At 36.7% G+C, this 14509-nt stretch overlaps 2 protein-coding genes across 4 annotated transcripts in view; one reads left to right on the forward strand and one right to left on the reverse strand.

Annotated features, from left to right (window-relative positions):
* Window positions 1-5040, forward strand: part of KLHDC2 (kelch domain containing 2) — a 17932-nt gene extending 12892 nt beyond the window's left edge. For 2 of the 3 annotated variants that reach the window (XM_023726149.1, XM_023726148.1), the window contains exons 5-13: window positions 10-91; window positions 258-341; window positions 1146-1226; window positions 1299-1357; window positions 1787-1896; window positions 2284-2356; window positions 3441-3528; window positions 3631-3683; window positions 3898-5040. In XM_023726149.1, coding sequence (XP_023581917.1) covers window positions 10-91; window positions 258-341; window positions 1146-1226; window positions 1299-1357; window positions 1787-1896; window positions 2284-2356; window positions 3441-3528; window positions 3631-3683; window positions 3898-4021 — 754 coding nt within the window. In that variant the 3' untranslated portion in view covers window positions 4022-5040. The remainder of the gene's footprint in view (window positions 1-9; window positions 92-257; window positions 342-1145; window positions 1227-1298; window positions 1358-1786; window positions 1897-2283; window positions 2357-3440; window positions 3529-3630; window positions 3684-3897) is intronic. The other variant, XM_004370838.1, reaches the window with a different exon arrangement.
* A 149-nt stretch (window positions 5041-5189) lies between these two features.
* Window positions 5190-14509, reverse strand: part of NEMF (nuclear export mediator factor) — a 73455-nt gene continuing 64135 nt past the window's right edge. The window contains exons 27-33 of the mRNA XM_004371087.2: window positions 8578-8655; window positions 8251-8448; window positions 7331-7363; window positions 6175-6275; window positions 6030-6073; window positions 5868-5947; window positions 5190-5584 (exon numbers count right to left, since the gene is read on the reverse strand). Of these exons, the coding sequence (XP_004371144.1) occupies window positions 5507-5584; window positions 5868-5947; window positions 6030-6073; window positions 6175-6275; window positions 7331-7363; window positions 8251-8448; window positions 8578-8655 (612 nt within the window). The 3' untranslated portion in view covers window positions 5190-5506. The remainder of the gene's footprint in view (window positions 5585-5867; window positions 5948-6029; window positions 6074-6174; window positions 6276-7330; window positions 7364-8250; window positions 8449-8577; window positions 8656-14509) is intronic.

Here is a 14509-nt window from a genome sequence, read left to right on the forward strand (position 1 = left end):
ATCTAACAGGTTAATATTTTTTGGAGGGTATGGATATTTACCTGAAGATAAAGTACTGGGAACTTTTGAATTTGACGAAACATCTTTTTGGGTAAGTGAAGTTTCATATTTATATATGGTCTACTTAGTATGCAGTTTTTACTTTTGCTAGGGGTTCTTTTCAGTTTGCCTTGTTAATAAATCAAACAAGGAGCTATATATAATTTTACATACATTATTTGTAAAATAACCCAGACATTCTTATATATCTTTCCCAGAATTCAAGTCATCCAAGAGGATGGAATGATCATGTACATATTTTAGATACTGAAACATTTACCTGGAGCCAGCCTATAACTACGGTGAGTTACTGAAGAATAATTATTAAGGCAAGGCTGCTTAGAGAAAAAGGGTGATATACAGAATTGGGGAGTCTCTGGATGGTACAAATGGTTAATGGGCTGCTAACAGAAAGGTTGGCAGTTCGAGTCCATCCAAAGTCATCTGAACAGAAAGGCCTGGTGTTCTACGTCCCAAAAATCAGTCATTGAAAACCTTATGGAGCACAGTTCTTCTGACACACATGGAGTCACCACCATGAGTTGCAATGATTCCACGGCAACTGGTTTGATTACCAGAGTTGGGAGGTGATGTGAAATTGACAGTTCATTCTTATTTTCTGAAGAGAAGATCCATAGCTTTCATTATTCTTCAAGGAGTCCAGAATGCAAAAAAAGTTAAAGAATGTTTAAAGAGACTAACCCAGCATCTGTTATCTAGTTGATTTTAAATAGTAGTTGCTATTACCTGTAATTAAATAAATGATCTACCACTAGATTGTAACTTAAGTTACTCAAATGTTAGCTTTCTTTCCCCTCTGACACAGATATTATATAATGTGCTAGTCTTTATTTTAAGGGATAAAAAACAAAGCAAGCATTTGATTACATTAACCAGCCCATTCAGTAGTACATTTCAAAAACATAAAATCCTAAATTTTGGTAGTCAGCATTTGTACTGCTTTGATTAAAGCCTGCACTTCAGCTTAAAAGCTTAAGTGTCTTGCAGATTCTTACCACATTCAGAGAAGACCATTTCTTTCTGGTATCTTCCCTCCATTTTATAAAGAGGTCACTTATTACACTGCTTTAATGGTTTTTTAATAGGGTAAAGTACCTTCACCTCGTGCTGCTCACGCCTGTGCAACTGTTGGAAACAAAGGCTTTGTGTTTGGAGGCAGATATCGAGTAAGTATATAACAGTTTCCATGACTTGCTTTTGAATTATCCAAAATGATAATTTTAATTATCCTTTTTTAGGATGCTAGAATGAATGATCTTCACTATCTTAATCTGGATACATGGGAGTGGAATGAATTGTAGGTACAACTTTAGATTTATTTTAAAAAAGTTATAAAAAAAATTCAGGTTGTTTTCCTACTCTCTATTATTAGTGTGTTTATATCTATACTTGCTCAAATTTCCCATAACTATGTATTTAAATAAACATGATCAATAGATTAAGAAATTTTATCTTCATTTTTGTATTTCTGGTTCCCATAACTGTGTGCCTGGCACATAGCATATGCTCATGTTTGTTGAAAAGGTCTAAAGTAGACTCTGCCTTCAAAGAAAATAATTCAGTATAAAGCATGTACTTGTTAACACCAAGAAGCCTTTTTAAAGTCTCTGGTCATAACAATTCTATATAAATTTTTAAAAGAGAACTTCTTTTACCAGTATTTCTCTACATTAAATACAGTAGCTGATTTAAAACACAGATACTATAACTTAGCTATTATCTTCAGAATTCCACAAGGCATATGCCCAGTTGGCCGATCTTGGCACTCGCTAACACCAGTTTCTTCGGATCATCTTTTTCTCTTTGGAGGATTTACCACTGATAAACAGCCACTAAGTAAGTCTTTAAAAACATATAATGAAATCATAATATATAAATAGCTTGGGGAAAAAAAGTATTAGATATACTGCTGGGTTACAGAGTTGGTTGGGAAGTTTGCTATTAATTTTGATCCTAAAAACATATCTGTAATTGTTTTCGTACTGTGACACAGCCATCCATTTTCTCCAGTAAAGAAATGACCTGGAGCACTTAAAAGCCCCTTTGAGGAGCTGTAACATGCAAAGGGCTTACTTGGTTAATTGCAGAGAAAAAAAGGAAATATACTTTCTGTATCTATTCACAATCTGATTTATTACCTTTCCTACTAAAGCTGTCCCCTTTAAATGTCAGTGTCACACTGACAGAAAAATGTACTTCATAGCTTTTTTTTTCTTTAATCAGGTGATGCTTGGACTTACTGTATTAGTAAAAATGAATGGATACAGTTTAATCATCCCTATACTGAAAAACCAAGGTATGAACTATTTAAAAAATAATTCTAATACTAAATTAATGAGATCCATAGATGTGTAAGACTGGTAAGAATTGAGGATGTTTTGGCTGCTTTAAATCCATCGTTCTTATTATAAACATCCCAGCATACAGTAAGGTTTGACATCATACTTTTTCAAAGAAAAGAAAACCAACGTTATTATCAAATGCTTTCTTTTCTGTTATTGGTGCATGAAGAATAGGGCTGAAATCTGATTTTGCATCTTCTTTCACCATAAAATTATTGATACAGCTACAATTTATAATCAAGCTCTTTACTAAAGTGAGTTGAACTGCAACTAGGTTTGTCATTTAAAAAAAAAGGAACTGGGAAGGGGAGAATTTCAAAACCATAAAGAATGTACGTGGAAAAAAAAAATCAAGAACTTTATCTATTGTATTTGCAGTAGCACTGTATTCCAAAATTTACTTAGAATTTCAATCATTCAGAAAGAAATATTTCTCTTAAATTTGTTCCTAAGCTGATGGTTATTTTTCTTGTTTTGATTAACCACAATTGTTACAAAGATTGGCAAAGGAGATAACACTAAAAATTTGTTCAAAGCACATTTAGATATGTAATCCTGCATTTTTTCCAAGCCTCTAACCTAAGTACAGTCATGCCATTAGTAGGCTTCATCTGAAACAATGCTGTTTCCATAGACTTGCCAGGCTTTCAGCTACTTTCATACAGGCAGGGCTTTCAGCATCCCTCATATGTTTTATGTAAGGCAGTGGGCCCTGCCTATGGAAAGGGGACTGAGCAGAGGGCATCTATCACTCAATCTTCCCATAAGATTTTATTACTAACGAAGACCCAGAGAACAGATCATTCCCTTCAAACCCTCATTGTAGAAGTGAGGATTAGACAAGAGAGATAGATTAGACTTCATTTTTTGTAGCTTTTGCTATTTTGCCTGAAGATTTTGCTTTACCATGATGTTTTGGTCTGAACTATCTAAAAAGATCTCTAGTCTTAGTTTATACAATAGAATAGAGTGATAAAATATCAATTTGGTCTTTTTTTTGTGGTTTTCTTCAAACGTAAGTTTTTGTTTTAAATGCAGGTTATGGCATACAGCTTGTGCCAGTGACGAAGGAGAAGTAATTGTTTTTGGAGGATGTGCCAACAACCTACTTGTCCATCACAGAGCTGTAAGTATAGTACTCTCTATGTTAAAGGGGACTTCGTAATATTACTGAAACTTATTTGTGAAGCACTTGCTTTATGATACGTTCTTCAAATCTATCTTTCAGGCACACAGTAATGAAATACTTATATTTTCAGTTCAACCAAAATCTCTTGTAAGGTAAGTAAGGTACTCAGATTAAATTGTGTCTCTTAACATTTAAATTAGCACTCTTGAACAACCAGGTTTACAGATTTAAGGGCAGTGATGAGTATTAACTAACAAATTCCTACAAAAATCTTCAAAGTTTTTTATTTTTATTTTTTGTAGTTTAAGTGAATGTACTTCTGAACTGTAAATGAAATTTTTTTTTCTCTTTCATGTCCATTTTCAGGCTAAGCTTAGAAGCAGTTATTTGCTTTAAAGAAATGTTAGCCAGCTCATGGAACTGCCTTCCAAAACACTTACTTCACAGTGTTAATCAGAGGTTTGGTAGTAACAACACTTCTGGATCTTAAAGCCTCACAGATAATGCCTCTGATCACCTTGCATGGACAGCAATTCTGTAAACGTCACAGGGTGGCATCATTTGTATAATTATATGCATTGTTGTAGTTCACAGCTTTTTTATTTTAATGTGCATGTGTATGGCCTAGAGAACCTATTTTTGTGTCTGAGATGTTTGCAATAAATGTATTTAACACCAGTAACTGTCCTCTATTAAAGCAAAAGAAATTTAACACTGGGGCTTCTTACCCCAAGGAATGGTTATTGTTTCCTTTTTGGTAACTTCAGGACATCTACCTGTACAAACATACTAAATATTCTTACCGCTATCAAAGTAGTGTAGTTATTTTTAAAAAGTATTTTCGATTTTTTTCATATGTCAAGAGTAGGCTATACTTATTGTAAATACAACATAATAAAGTTTTGTTTTTTTTTAAACATTAATATTTCAAATGGAAAAATATTCTCCATAGACTAAGCTGGTAAAAGAAATTGTGGAGTGACCACAAGCTATTTAGTACTTAGACCTTAATGCCTTGGTGGAGGGGCTAAGGCAAGTAGTCATATTGACTATCAGCAGCTGCTGTCCAATCAATTAAAAGGTAACAGAGTTTTGTAGCTCATAAAAGAATAGAAATAACGTATTATGAAACTTTGTTCTCTGTGAGTTAGTTCAGTTAGGAGACAAAAGAAGAAAGCTGGGTCAAGAGTCTTCAGCCATAGCCTAAAGCAGAATTCTGATATTACAAGTTTAAGGTAACTCTTAACGTGCCTATTGATAATTACTAGAGATGGAAAATGGTACAAAACAGAATAAAACTATAGGGAAGAAGTTAAGATAAAAAGTGTAGATGTATATAAATGCATGGAAATCAACACAGATTTCTTCTAGGTGCTATTTCCTAAGCTGACTCATGGGAGTTATTAGTATTTTGTATTTTAAATCTGGTCTAACATTTTTTGACAAGTGCAGGTGGAAGGCAGAAGGAAATCTACTCCTTCAATACTTAGGGTTTTCAAGACATAATCCTAAATGTTCAGCTGCCCCCTCGCCACAAAAAAACAAACAAAACACTGTTGTGATTAGCCTCTGAGTAATATATATATATATATATATATTAGACTTTATATACAGAATATCAAGTAAATAAGCAACTGAGCCACTTCTTCACTATTTGATTTCTTTACAACATGAAATATGAATACTTGGTATTAACCTCCCAAATTTCAAGTAAATGTAGGAGAATACAGTTGTATACAATTATAGTTAGTTATTCTAATTGTCCACAAATATTTTAGGAAATCCTACCATAGATAGATAGTGTTTCCTCTATATAAAACTGGAAAAAACAAAGTCCTTTTGGCAAATACAGCAAGGCAATCTTTAGTTCATTATTTAAATTCAGAAGTCTTGTTACATGGTCTTTTCATCTTTTAACTTCCAAAAGGCTATAAAATTGGCTCTTCTCAATAGAGTATTTTATGATCTCATTCAGCTATTTCTTTTTTACATTCAGAAGATTGGGTGCAGACACTTTCACTTTTCCAGGAATGTTTCTTGATAAATCTGTGTCCTAAAAAAAGAAAATCGCTGAGTATCTTCACATTTTATATGGTCATATATGTTTCTTTTATAACAATTATGTATACTCAGCCGTCAAAGGCATTTCCAAAATTTGCAGCTGAAATTTTCTTACTATTTATTTTACTGGTTCTAGTAAGATAGCAGTTCTTACCAAAACAATAGCTGAAACTTGCATCTACTACATGAAGCAAGAGCAACTAATAGAAAACTATAATTACTAACACTTTTTATTGTACCACCAATCTCCATAGAGTTCTGGAAGAAAGGTTTACCTTTACACTGCGGAATAAGTCTTTTTCTCTTGCTGTTGCTTCTTTGGAATGCATGAAACTGTTCAAGGCTGTTTTTGCAGCTATAAATAGAAAACAAAATCTATTTCTGTTCGTCCACTGAACTGTTTAAAATCATAATACAGGAAAAAAAAAAAAAAATACCTTTTCCTTTTTTCTGAACTCCAGGAGTAAGCTTCACTTTGTATCTTTAAAAAGGAAGAATTACATGTGTTACTACATAATTGTAAAATAATTCATAGAAGTCATTATTGTGTCAGCTGTTATAAATAAACTAATGGTGACTTACTTATAGTTTGCCATGGTGGTATAAGGGGCACATATTGGAATGGCAAACAATAGAATATCTTCAGGATGTGGCTGCCCTGTCAAAGAATCAAATAGATTTTCCTAAAAGATGAAAATAAAAACAATTATAAAAGTAATTTATACCAGTCCTAGAAAAGGAAAACTCTAACTAAAGCATTGCCAACATATATTTATCCTTTTCTGATGGACATACACTATAAGCAAGAACAGCTTTATATTCTTAAGAGTTGAATACCAAAGATGTTTAAATGTATATTCTTTACTACTTATAATTTTTGCATAGTATGATGAGTAATGAGAATAATGATTTTCAAAATACCACCTACAGATGAATTTAATAGAAAGGGAGAAAAACTTGCTGGATATTACATGAGCTTCAGAAAACTACTGGATTAAAATGATGCACAATAATGATCACAAATAGGTTTAAGTCCAACAGATGGAAATGGGACTGATATTTTGGCGAGACCAGTGGTTCTCAACCAGGTGGGATTCTGTTCCCCAGGAGACAGTCGGTAAAGTCTGGAGACATTTTTGGTTGTCACAACTGTGGGTAAAGATGCTACAGGCATCTAGTGGGTGGAGGCCAGTGGTATTACTAAACACCCTAAAATGCATGGGATAGTCCTCTATAACAAAGAATTGTCCACCCCAAAAAATGTCAGTAGTGTCAAAGCTGAAAAGCTCTGGGCTACAATAGCCTTCCCTCTTGCCTATTCTTTGGGAGAAATCCTAGAGGTACTTAAGAGCTCCTAGTTGGTGGGCTGCCTACAAGATTGCTCATATTTGTCTAACAACCTAAGAGTAAATTTAGATTTAGAAACAAATGCTTAGAATGGAAAGCATAATATTTGAATATTTACTATGTGCCAGAAACTTCTAAATGCTTTACATACTATTATTTTAGTTCTTAAAAGAACTCTCTCCTGGTAGGTCCAATTACTATCTCCATTTTTTAGATGATGCAAAGAATAATAATGTCTCCAAAGTTGCAGTTAATATGTAGTGAAGGTGGGATGCAAAGTCAAAGTTTGACTGCAGAGCCTGTAGTCTTAGCCTTTTAAGTTTTGTGTCAAATATTCTGGGAACTGGATGCAATGAGAGTATTGCAGTAGAAACCAAATACAAAATCATACCTCATTTCCCTGTTGATCTAGATCTTGCTCGTCCTGCTCCAAACAGATAAAAACAAAAAAGTCAGCTATAACTTAAGTTTAAATTCCACATCATTAAACCATAAAAAGAAAGAAAAAGTGTTATAACAATACTCACAATCTAACCCACAGGTCAGGGCCCCTAAGGTTGTGTTCTTCAGTGTCCCAAGAACTTGGAGTGGATTTATTTGTGTGGGTATGTTTAATTTTTCAGGAAGCAATTCCATTCAAGAGAAAAAGGATAGTTCTCTGAAGTTAAAAGACTTTCGCATAACGTATATGCTAAAGCAGAGAACTTCATAGGGAGAGTTTAAAATGACTAAAGTTGATATATTTGCCACGGAGAAGAAGATACGAATTTTGTGAACAAAACTTTTTTCAATCCCTGTTCAACAGTTTTAGGAGAAATTTTAATAGATTTCTAATAAAACAATTAGGCAACATCTTAACAAATGTTCAAATGTTAACTTCGCAATGGTTTGCAACCAGTGTACTTGGCATTTAACTGTGTACTCACTTTCAACATTTGAAGACAATAAAGCATATATTTCTATAGAAAAACCTAGAGAAGTGAAAATTCTTCACTCATCTTCAAGCCATTCCTATTTATTACCTTATCTTAACTAAATCAGTTTCCACCAGAATCAAATAAAGCCCCTCCATAAAACTGATTATTTTGTAAAAGCTTATGATAAACTTTTTATCAGCTGTCAACACTACCATTTTTATGCTTAGACACTACAATTTTAGTCTTCTTAAAGGCTGTATTTCTACAATGACTTTCCATCAAGAATAGGGTTACCAACTCCTCCCAGTTTTAGCACTATAAAGCCCTGGGAAAACTCGGGGGGAGGGGGTTGGTCACCCTAATTAAGAAAGAAGCCCACATGTGGTAATCTTACCTTGTCATCATGTGGATCGTCTACAGCCAAGTCTTTAAACTCAGGAGTGAGAACCTCTAGGGAGGGAGTTTCTTTCTTAATGCTGTCAGAAACCCTTGGCCCACCTCTAGGTTTCTGGGGCTGCTTCTTCACTGGTTCATCTTTTGTTTTGCCTTTCTTCCCCTTCTTTCCTTTTTCTTCTTTGTTTGAACCTGCAGACTTTAATTCACATACAGAAAATTAATGTTGTCAATATGTAACAAATATTTATTGAATGCCTAGCATTCTGCTGTGAGCAATGTGCCCACTGAAACGACAAAGACAAAAATGTTTTTAGACATCACTTACCCCCAGCAATTTCATGATAAGTTCACGCTCTTCTTCATCTTGGTCTTTGTATTTTTCCTTCATTTTTTTCATTTTACTCTACAAAATAAGAAAAAAAATTGGTTGAAAAAAATTTAACATTAAAATATGTCAACAAATACGTAAAGAAATGGTGTTTTAATTATCTGTCAAAAATGCTTATTGAGCAAGGCACCATTATAACAAACAATATGAAGGTTATAAAGATGGATAAACTATAGTCCTCACCCTAAAGAAATTTACCATCTGGTGAAAAGAGAAGATACATATAGAAGTAAGGGTAAATTAATTCAGCATATTTTAAATACATCAGGAGATGTGCAAACATCACTGCTAAGAAATTTAGAGAAAGGAGACTTTTCAGCTTGGGAAAGAATGGTGGGGAAGAAATAAAGCAAAAGTTGAAAGTCTTTAAAGAAATACATTTTATATTTGGGAATATAGGACAAGCAAAAAGAAAACCAAGAATAAAAATATGAAGACAGGTGAGAGTGGTAATAGCAAGTCATCCCGTTTGGCTGTAGTCGGGGAACACACAGAGGAAGAACAGGAAATAAGGTAGCAAAGCTAGGCTGCGTACTTAGTACAGAGGCTCTTAAGAGTCTGAATTTTATTAACTAAACCAGTGATTCTTTACTCTGGCTACACATCCAAATCACCCTTAGAGTTTTTATTTTTTTACAACTACAGATGACTAGACCACATCGCCAAAGATTTTTTTTTTGGTCAAGATTAGTCTTAGATGGGGCCAAAATAATACATTTCTAAAATTTAAAAGATTTCTTTAAATAGGACATAAAGAAATCAACTGTAAGAAAAAATTTCTAAATCACCCTTCATTAAAATCAACAAATTCTGCTCATCAAAAAATACTATTGAGGTGAGGCCAAGATGGCGGAGTAGCCAGATGCTTCCGGTGGTCCCTATTACAACAAAGACCCAAAAAAAACAAGTGAATTGATTACATATGACAATCTAGGGGCCCTGACCACCACGTGTCTGTCAGTTTGTTGTACTCTAGGGGTTTGCGTGTTTCTATGATGCTGGAAGCTATGCCACCAGTATTCAGATACCAGCGGGGTCATCCAAGGCGGACAGGTTTCAGCTGAGCTTCCGGACTAAGACAGACTAGGAGGAAGGACTCGGCAGTCTAGTTCTGAAAAGAATTAGCCAGTGAAAACCTTATGAATAGCAGCAGAATACTGTCTGATATACTGCTGGAAGAGGAGCCCCTCAGGTTGTAAGGCACTCAAAATACGACTGGGGAAGAGCTGCCTCCTCAAAGTACAGTCAACCTTAATGGCATAGATGGACTCAAGCTTTCGGGACCTTCATTTACCAGTGTGGCAGGATTTGAAATAAGAAGAAACAGCTGCAAACATCCATTAATAATTGGAATGTGGAATGCATGAAGTATGAATCTACGAAAATTGGAAATCATCAAAAATGAAATGGAATACATAAACATCGACATCCTAGGCACCAGTGAGCACAAATGGACTGGTATTGCCCATTTTGAATCGGAAAATCATATGGTCTACTACGCAAGGAATGACAACCTGAAAAGGAATGGCGTTGCATTCACAGTCAGAACATTTCAAGATCTACACTAAAGTACAATGCTATCACTGACAGGATAATATCCATACACCTACAAGGAAGGCCAGTTAATATGACTATTACTCAAATTTATGCACCAACCACTAAGGCCAAAGAAGAAATTGAAGATTTTTACCAACTTCTGCACTCTGAAATTGATTGAACATGCAATCAGGATGCGTTGATAATTACTGGTGATTGGAATACGAAAGTTGGAAACAAAGATCAGTCGTTGGAAACTATGGCCTTGGTGATACAAACAATGCTGGAGATCGCATGACAGAATTTTGAAAGACCAACAACTTCTTCATCGCAAATCCCTTTTTTTACCAACATAAACGGTAACTATACATGCGGATCTCGCCAGATGGAATACATAGGAATCGAACTGACTACATTTGTGGAAAGAGACGATGAAAAAGCTCAATATCATGAGTCACAACAAGGCCAGGGGCCGACTGTGGAACCGACCATCAATTGTCATATGCAAGCTTAAGCTGAAACTGAAGAAAATTAGAACAAGTCTACAAGAGCCAAAGTACGACCTTGACTATATCCCACCTGAATTTAGAAACCATTTCAAGAACAGATTTGACGCATTGAATGTTAATGACCGAAGACCAGACGAGTCGTGGAACGATCAAGGATATCATACATGAAGAAAACAAGAGGTCATTAAAAAGACAAGAAAGAAAGAAAATACCAAAATGGATGTCAGGAGAGACTCCTGAATGTCAAGTAACTAAAGATAAACGAAGAAATGATGAAATAAAAGAACTGAACAGAACATTTCACAGGGTGGCTCGGGAAGATAAAATATTATAATGACATATACAAAAAGCTGGAGATAAAAAACCAAAAAGGAAGAACGCATTGGAATTTCTCAAGCTGAAAGAACTGAAGAAAAAAAATTCAAGTCTTGAGTTGCAATAGTGAAGGATTCTATGGAGAAAATATTAAACGACACAGGAAACATCAAAAGAAGATGAAAGGAATACACAGAGACATTATTCTAAAAAGAACTGGACAATGTTCAGCCATTTCAAGAGGTAGCATACGATCAGGAATCGATGGTACTGAAGAAGAAGTCCAAGCTGCACTGAAGGCAGTGGTGAAAAACAAGGCTCCAGGAATTGATGGAATATCAATTGAGATGTTTCAACAAACAGATGCAGCACTGGAAGTGCTCACTTGTCTATGCCAAGAAATCTGGAAGATAGCTACCTGGCCAACTGACTGGAAGAGATCCATATTTATGCCTATGCCCAAGAAAGGTGATCCAACCAAATGCAGAACCTTCGAACAGTATCATTAATATAACACACAAGTAAAATTTTGCTGAAGATCATTCAAAAGCAGCTGCAGCAGTATATCGACAGGGAACTGCCAGAAATTCAGGCCAGGTTCAGAAGAGGACATGGAACGAGGGATATCACTGCTGATGTCAGATGGATCCTACCCGAAAGCAGAGAATACCAGAAAGATGTTTACCTGTGTTTTACTGACTATGCAGAGGCACCTGACTGTGTGGATCATAACAAATTATGGATAACACTGCGAAGAACGGGAATTCCAGCATACTTAATTGTGCTCATGAGGAACCTGTACATAGATCAAGAGGCAGTTGTTCCGACAGAACAAAGGATACTTTGTGGTTTAAAGTCAGGAAAGATGTGCGTCAGGGTTGTATCCTTTCACCTTACCTATTCAATCTGTATGCTGAGCAAATAATCCTAGAAGCTGGACTATATGAAGAAAAACAGGGCATCAGGATTGGAGGAAGACTTATAAACAACTTGTGTTGTGCAGATGACACAACCTTGCTTGCTGAAAATAAAGAAAACTTGAAGCACTTACTGATGAAGATCAAAGACTACAGCCTTCAGTATGGATTACACCTCAACATAAAGAAAACAAAAATCCTCAAAACCAGTAAGCAACATCATGATAAACAGAGAAAAGACTGAAGTTGTAAAGGATTTCATTTTACTTGGAGCCACAGTCAACACTCATGGAATCAGTAGTTAAGAAATCAGTAACAGGAGCCCTGAACATCAAAAGCAAAGCTGAGGAATCGGACTGAGTGGCAGCAGTAGAGAGAGAAGGTTCAGAAGCAGAAGGAGTGGTTCAGAAGCAGGAGTTGCCAGACCTGACCCGGTGGGAGCTAACGCCCTGCCAGCTGGATTGGCTGCAGTGCACGGTGAGACAAGCAGTGGTGTTCGGACACGTTTTCCATGTCGGGAGAGACCAAGCAGCAGAGAGTCTGCTCAGGCCTCCAGAGCCAGTGAAGAGCGGCGCTCAGTTGGCAAAAGATAAGTACATGCGTTTAACCTAACATGCAGATCAAAAAGCACCCCATTTGGGAAGAACCTCGCTCCCATTTACCAGCTCCCTCCCTGCTCTGCACTGGGTCCCAGGCTGGCTTCAGTGACTGCTGCGTCCCTTGGGCCAGCAGCAGGACCCAGAAGTAGGACCCGTCATGCGCCCTGAGCCATTCTCCCGGCCTTGGAGAGGGAACAAATTAACAAACAGGAAAAAATAATCTGCCAGCTCCCCAAGCCGAGAACTGAGGGCAGGCACACCTCCTTTGACTAGGCACAGGCATAAGGGGTCCACGGACTTTGAATGCCTTTCACCCATGAACAGACCTGTCTGGGCCCATTTCAACAGCGTAGGCCCTCCTTAGCACAGTACAATGGAGTATATACCTGAAGCCTAACTTCAACTGTATTAGTTATATGGTGGAGTGGCAGGTTCGTGACATCTGATACCATTAAGCAGAGTCCTCACCTACCTACATCAGGGGCCTGAGGACCGGTGGCTCCACTCACACCACCTAGCCACCTGCAACAGGGGTCCAAGAATAAGTGATGCCTCCCAGTCCTTACACCCAACAGCACTGGGTGTCCACAGTCCAGCTGTAAAACCCACCCACTTATGCACTCTAGGGAACAGGGACACGCTTTCCTCCCAGACACTCAGGTGCAGCCGTCAGCCCCCTGCCCTTGCTCAGCGCATGACCCTCTACTGCAGCCAGATACCTATGCCTATTCCAATCACAACTGCCCATCTACGACTGTAACTGAGAGCCTGCACTACACACCCGGTGACCAACTGTCTGGACACCTGAGCTGAATCCATACAAGAAAAGTAAACGGAATCCTCGGCTCACATAACTAGTAACAGATCTAACCAGCTGGTGACGGGACATTAAGAGCTTCAAAGGTGCCAAAAATCAAATGAGCTCACGTGAGCAGCCTATTTGAGCATATCAAAATAAAACAAGAAGCTAGGACACAGTAAGCAAACACACAATAAATAAATACAATAACTTATTGATGGCTTGGAGAAAACAGTCAAAACCAAGTTACATAAACAGGCACACCATAATGGCTTCAGCAAGCTCCCAAAACAAACAATCAAGAAATTTTCTGGGGAAGAGAACTTCTTGGAATTACTAGAGGTAGAACACAAAAGATTAATATACAGAACTCTTTAAGATATCAGGAAGAATATCAGGCAAAATGTAGAACAAGCCAATGAACACAAGGACAAAGCAACAGAAAAACTTAAGAAGGTTATACAAGAGTACGGTGACAAATTTTACAGGCTACAAGAATCCACAGAGAGACAGCAAACAGAAATCCAGAAGATTAACAATAAAATTTCAGAATTAGACAACTCAACAGAAAGTCAGAGGAGCAGAATTGAGGCAATAGAAGTCAGAATTAGTGAGACTGAAGATAAAGCTCTTGACACCACAACTTATTTGAGGAAAAAATCAGATAAAAGAATTTAAAAAAATGAAGAAACCCTAAGAATTATGTGGGATTCTATCAAAAGGAATAACCTACGAGTGACTGGAGTACCAGAACGGGGGGGATAACAGAATATACAGAGAGAATTGTTGCAGATCTGTTGGCAGAAAACTTCCCCGATATCGTGAAAGATGACAAGATACCTACCCAACATGCTCATCAAACCCCACACAGGGTAGGTCCCAAAAGAAAGTCACCAAGACATATTATAATCAAACTGGCCAAAACCAAAGATAAAGAGAGAATTTTAAGAGTAGCTAGGGATAAACTAAAAGTCATCTACAAAGGAGAGTCAATAAGACTAAGCTTGGACTACTCAGCAGAAACTATGCAGGCAAGAAGGCAATGGGACGACGTATATAAAGCCTTGAAGGAAAAAAATCGCCAGCCAAGAATTATATATCCAGCAAAACTGTCTCTCAAATATGATGGCAAAATTAGGGTGTTTACAGATAAGCAGAAGTTTAGGGAATTTTTAAAAACCAAACCAAAATTAC

Source organism: Trichechus manatus, unplaced genomic scaffold, assembly GCF_000243295.1.
Source record: "Trichechus manatus latirostris isolate Lorelei unplaced genomic scaffold, TriManLat1.0 scaffold00010, whole genome shotgun sequence".
Taxonomy (NCBI): Eukaryota; Metazoa; Chordata; class Mammalia; order Sirenia; family Trichechidae; genus Trichechus; species Trichechus manatus.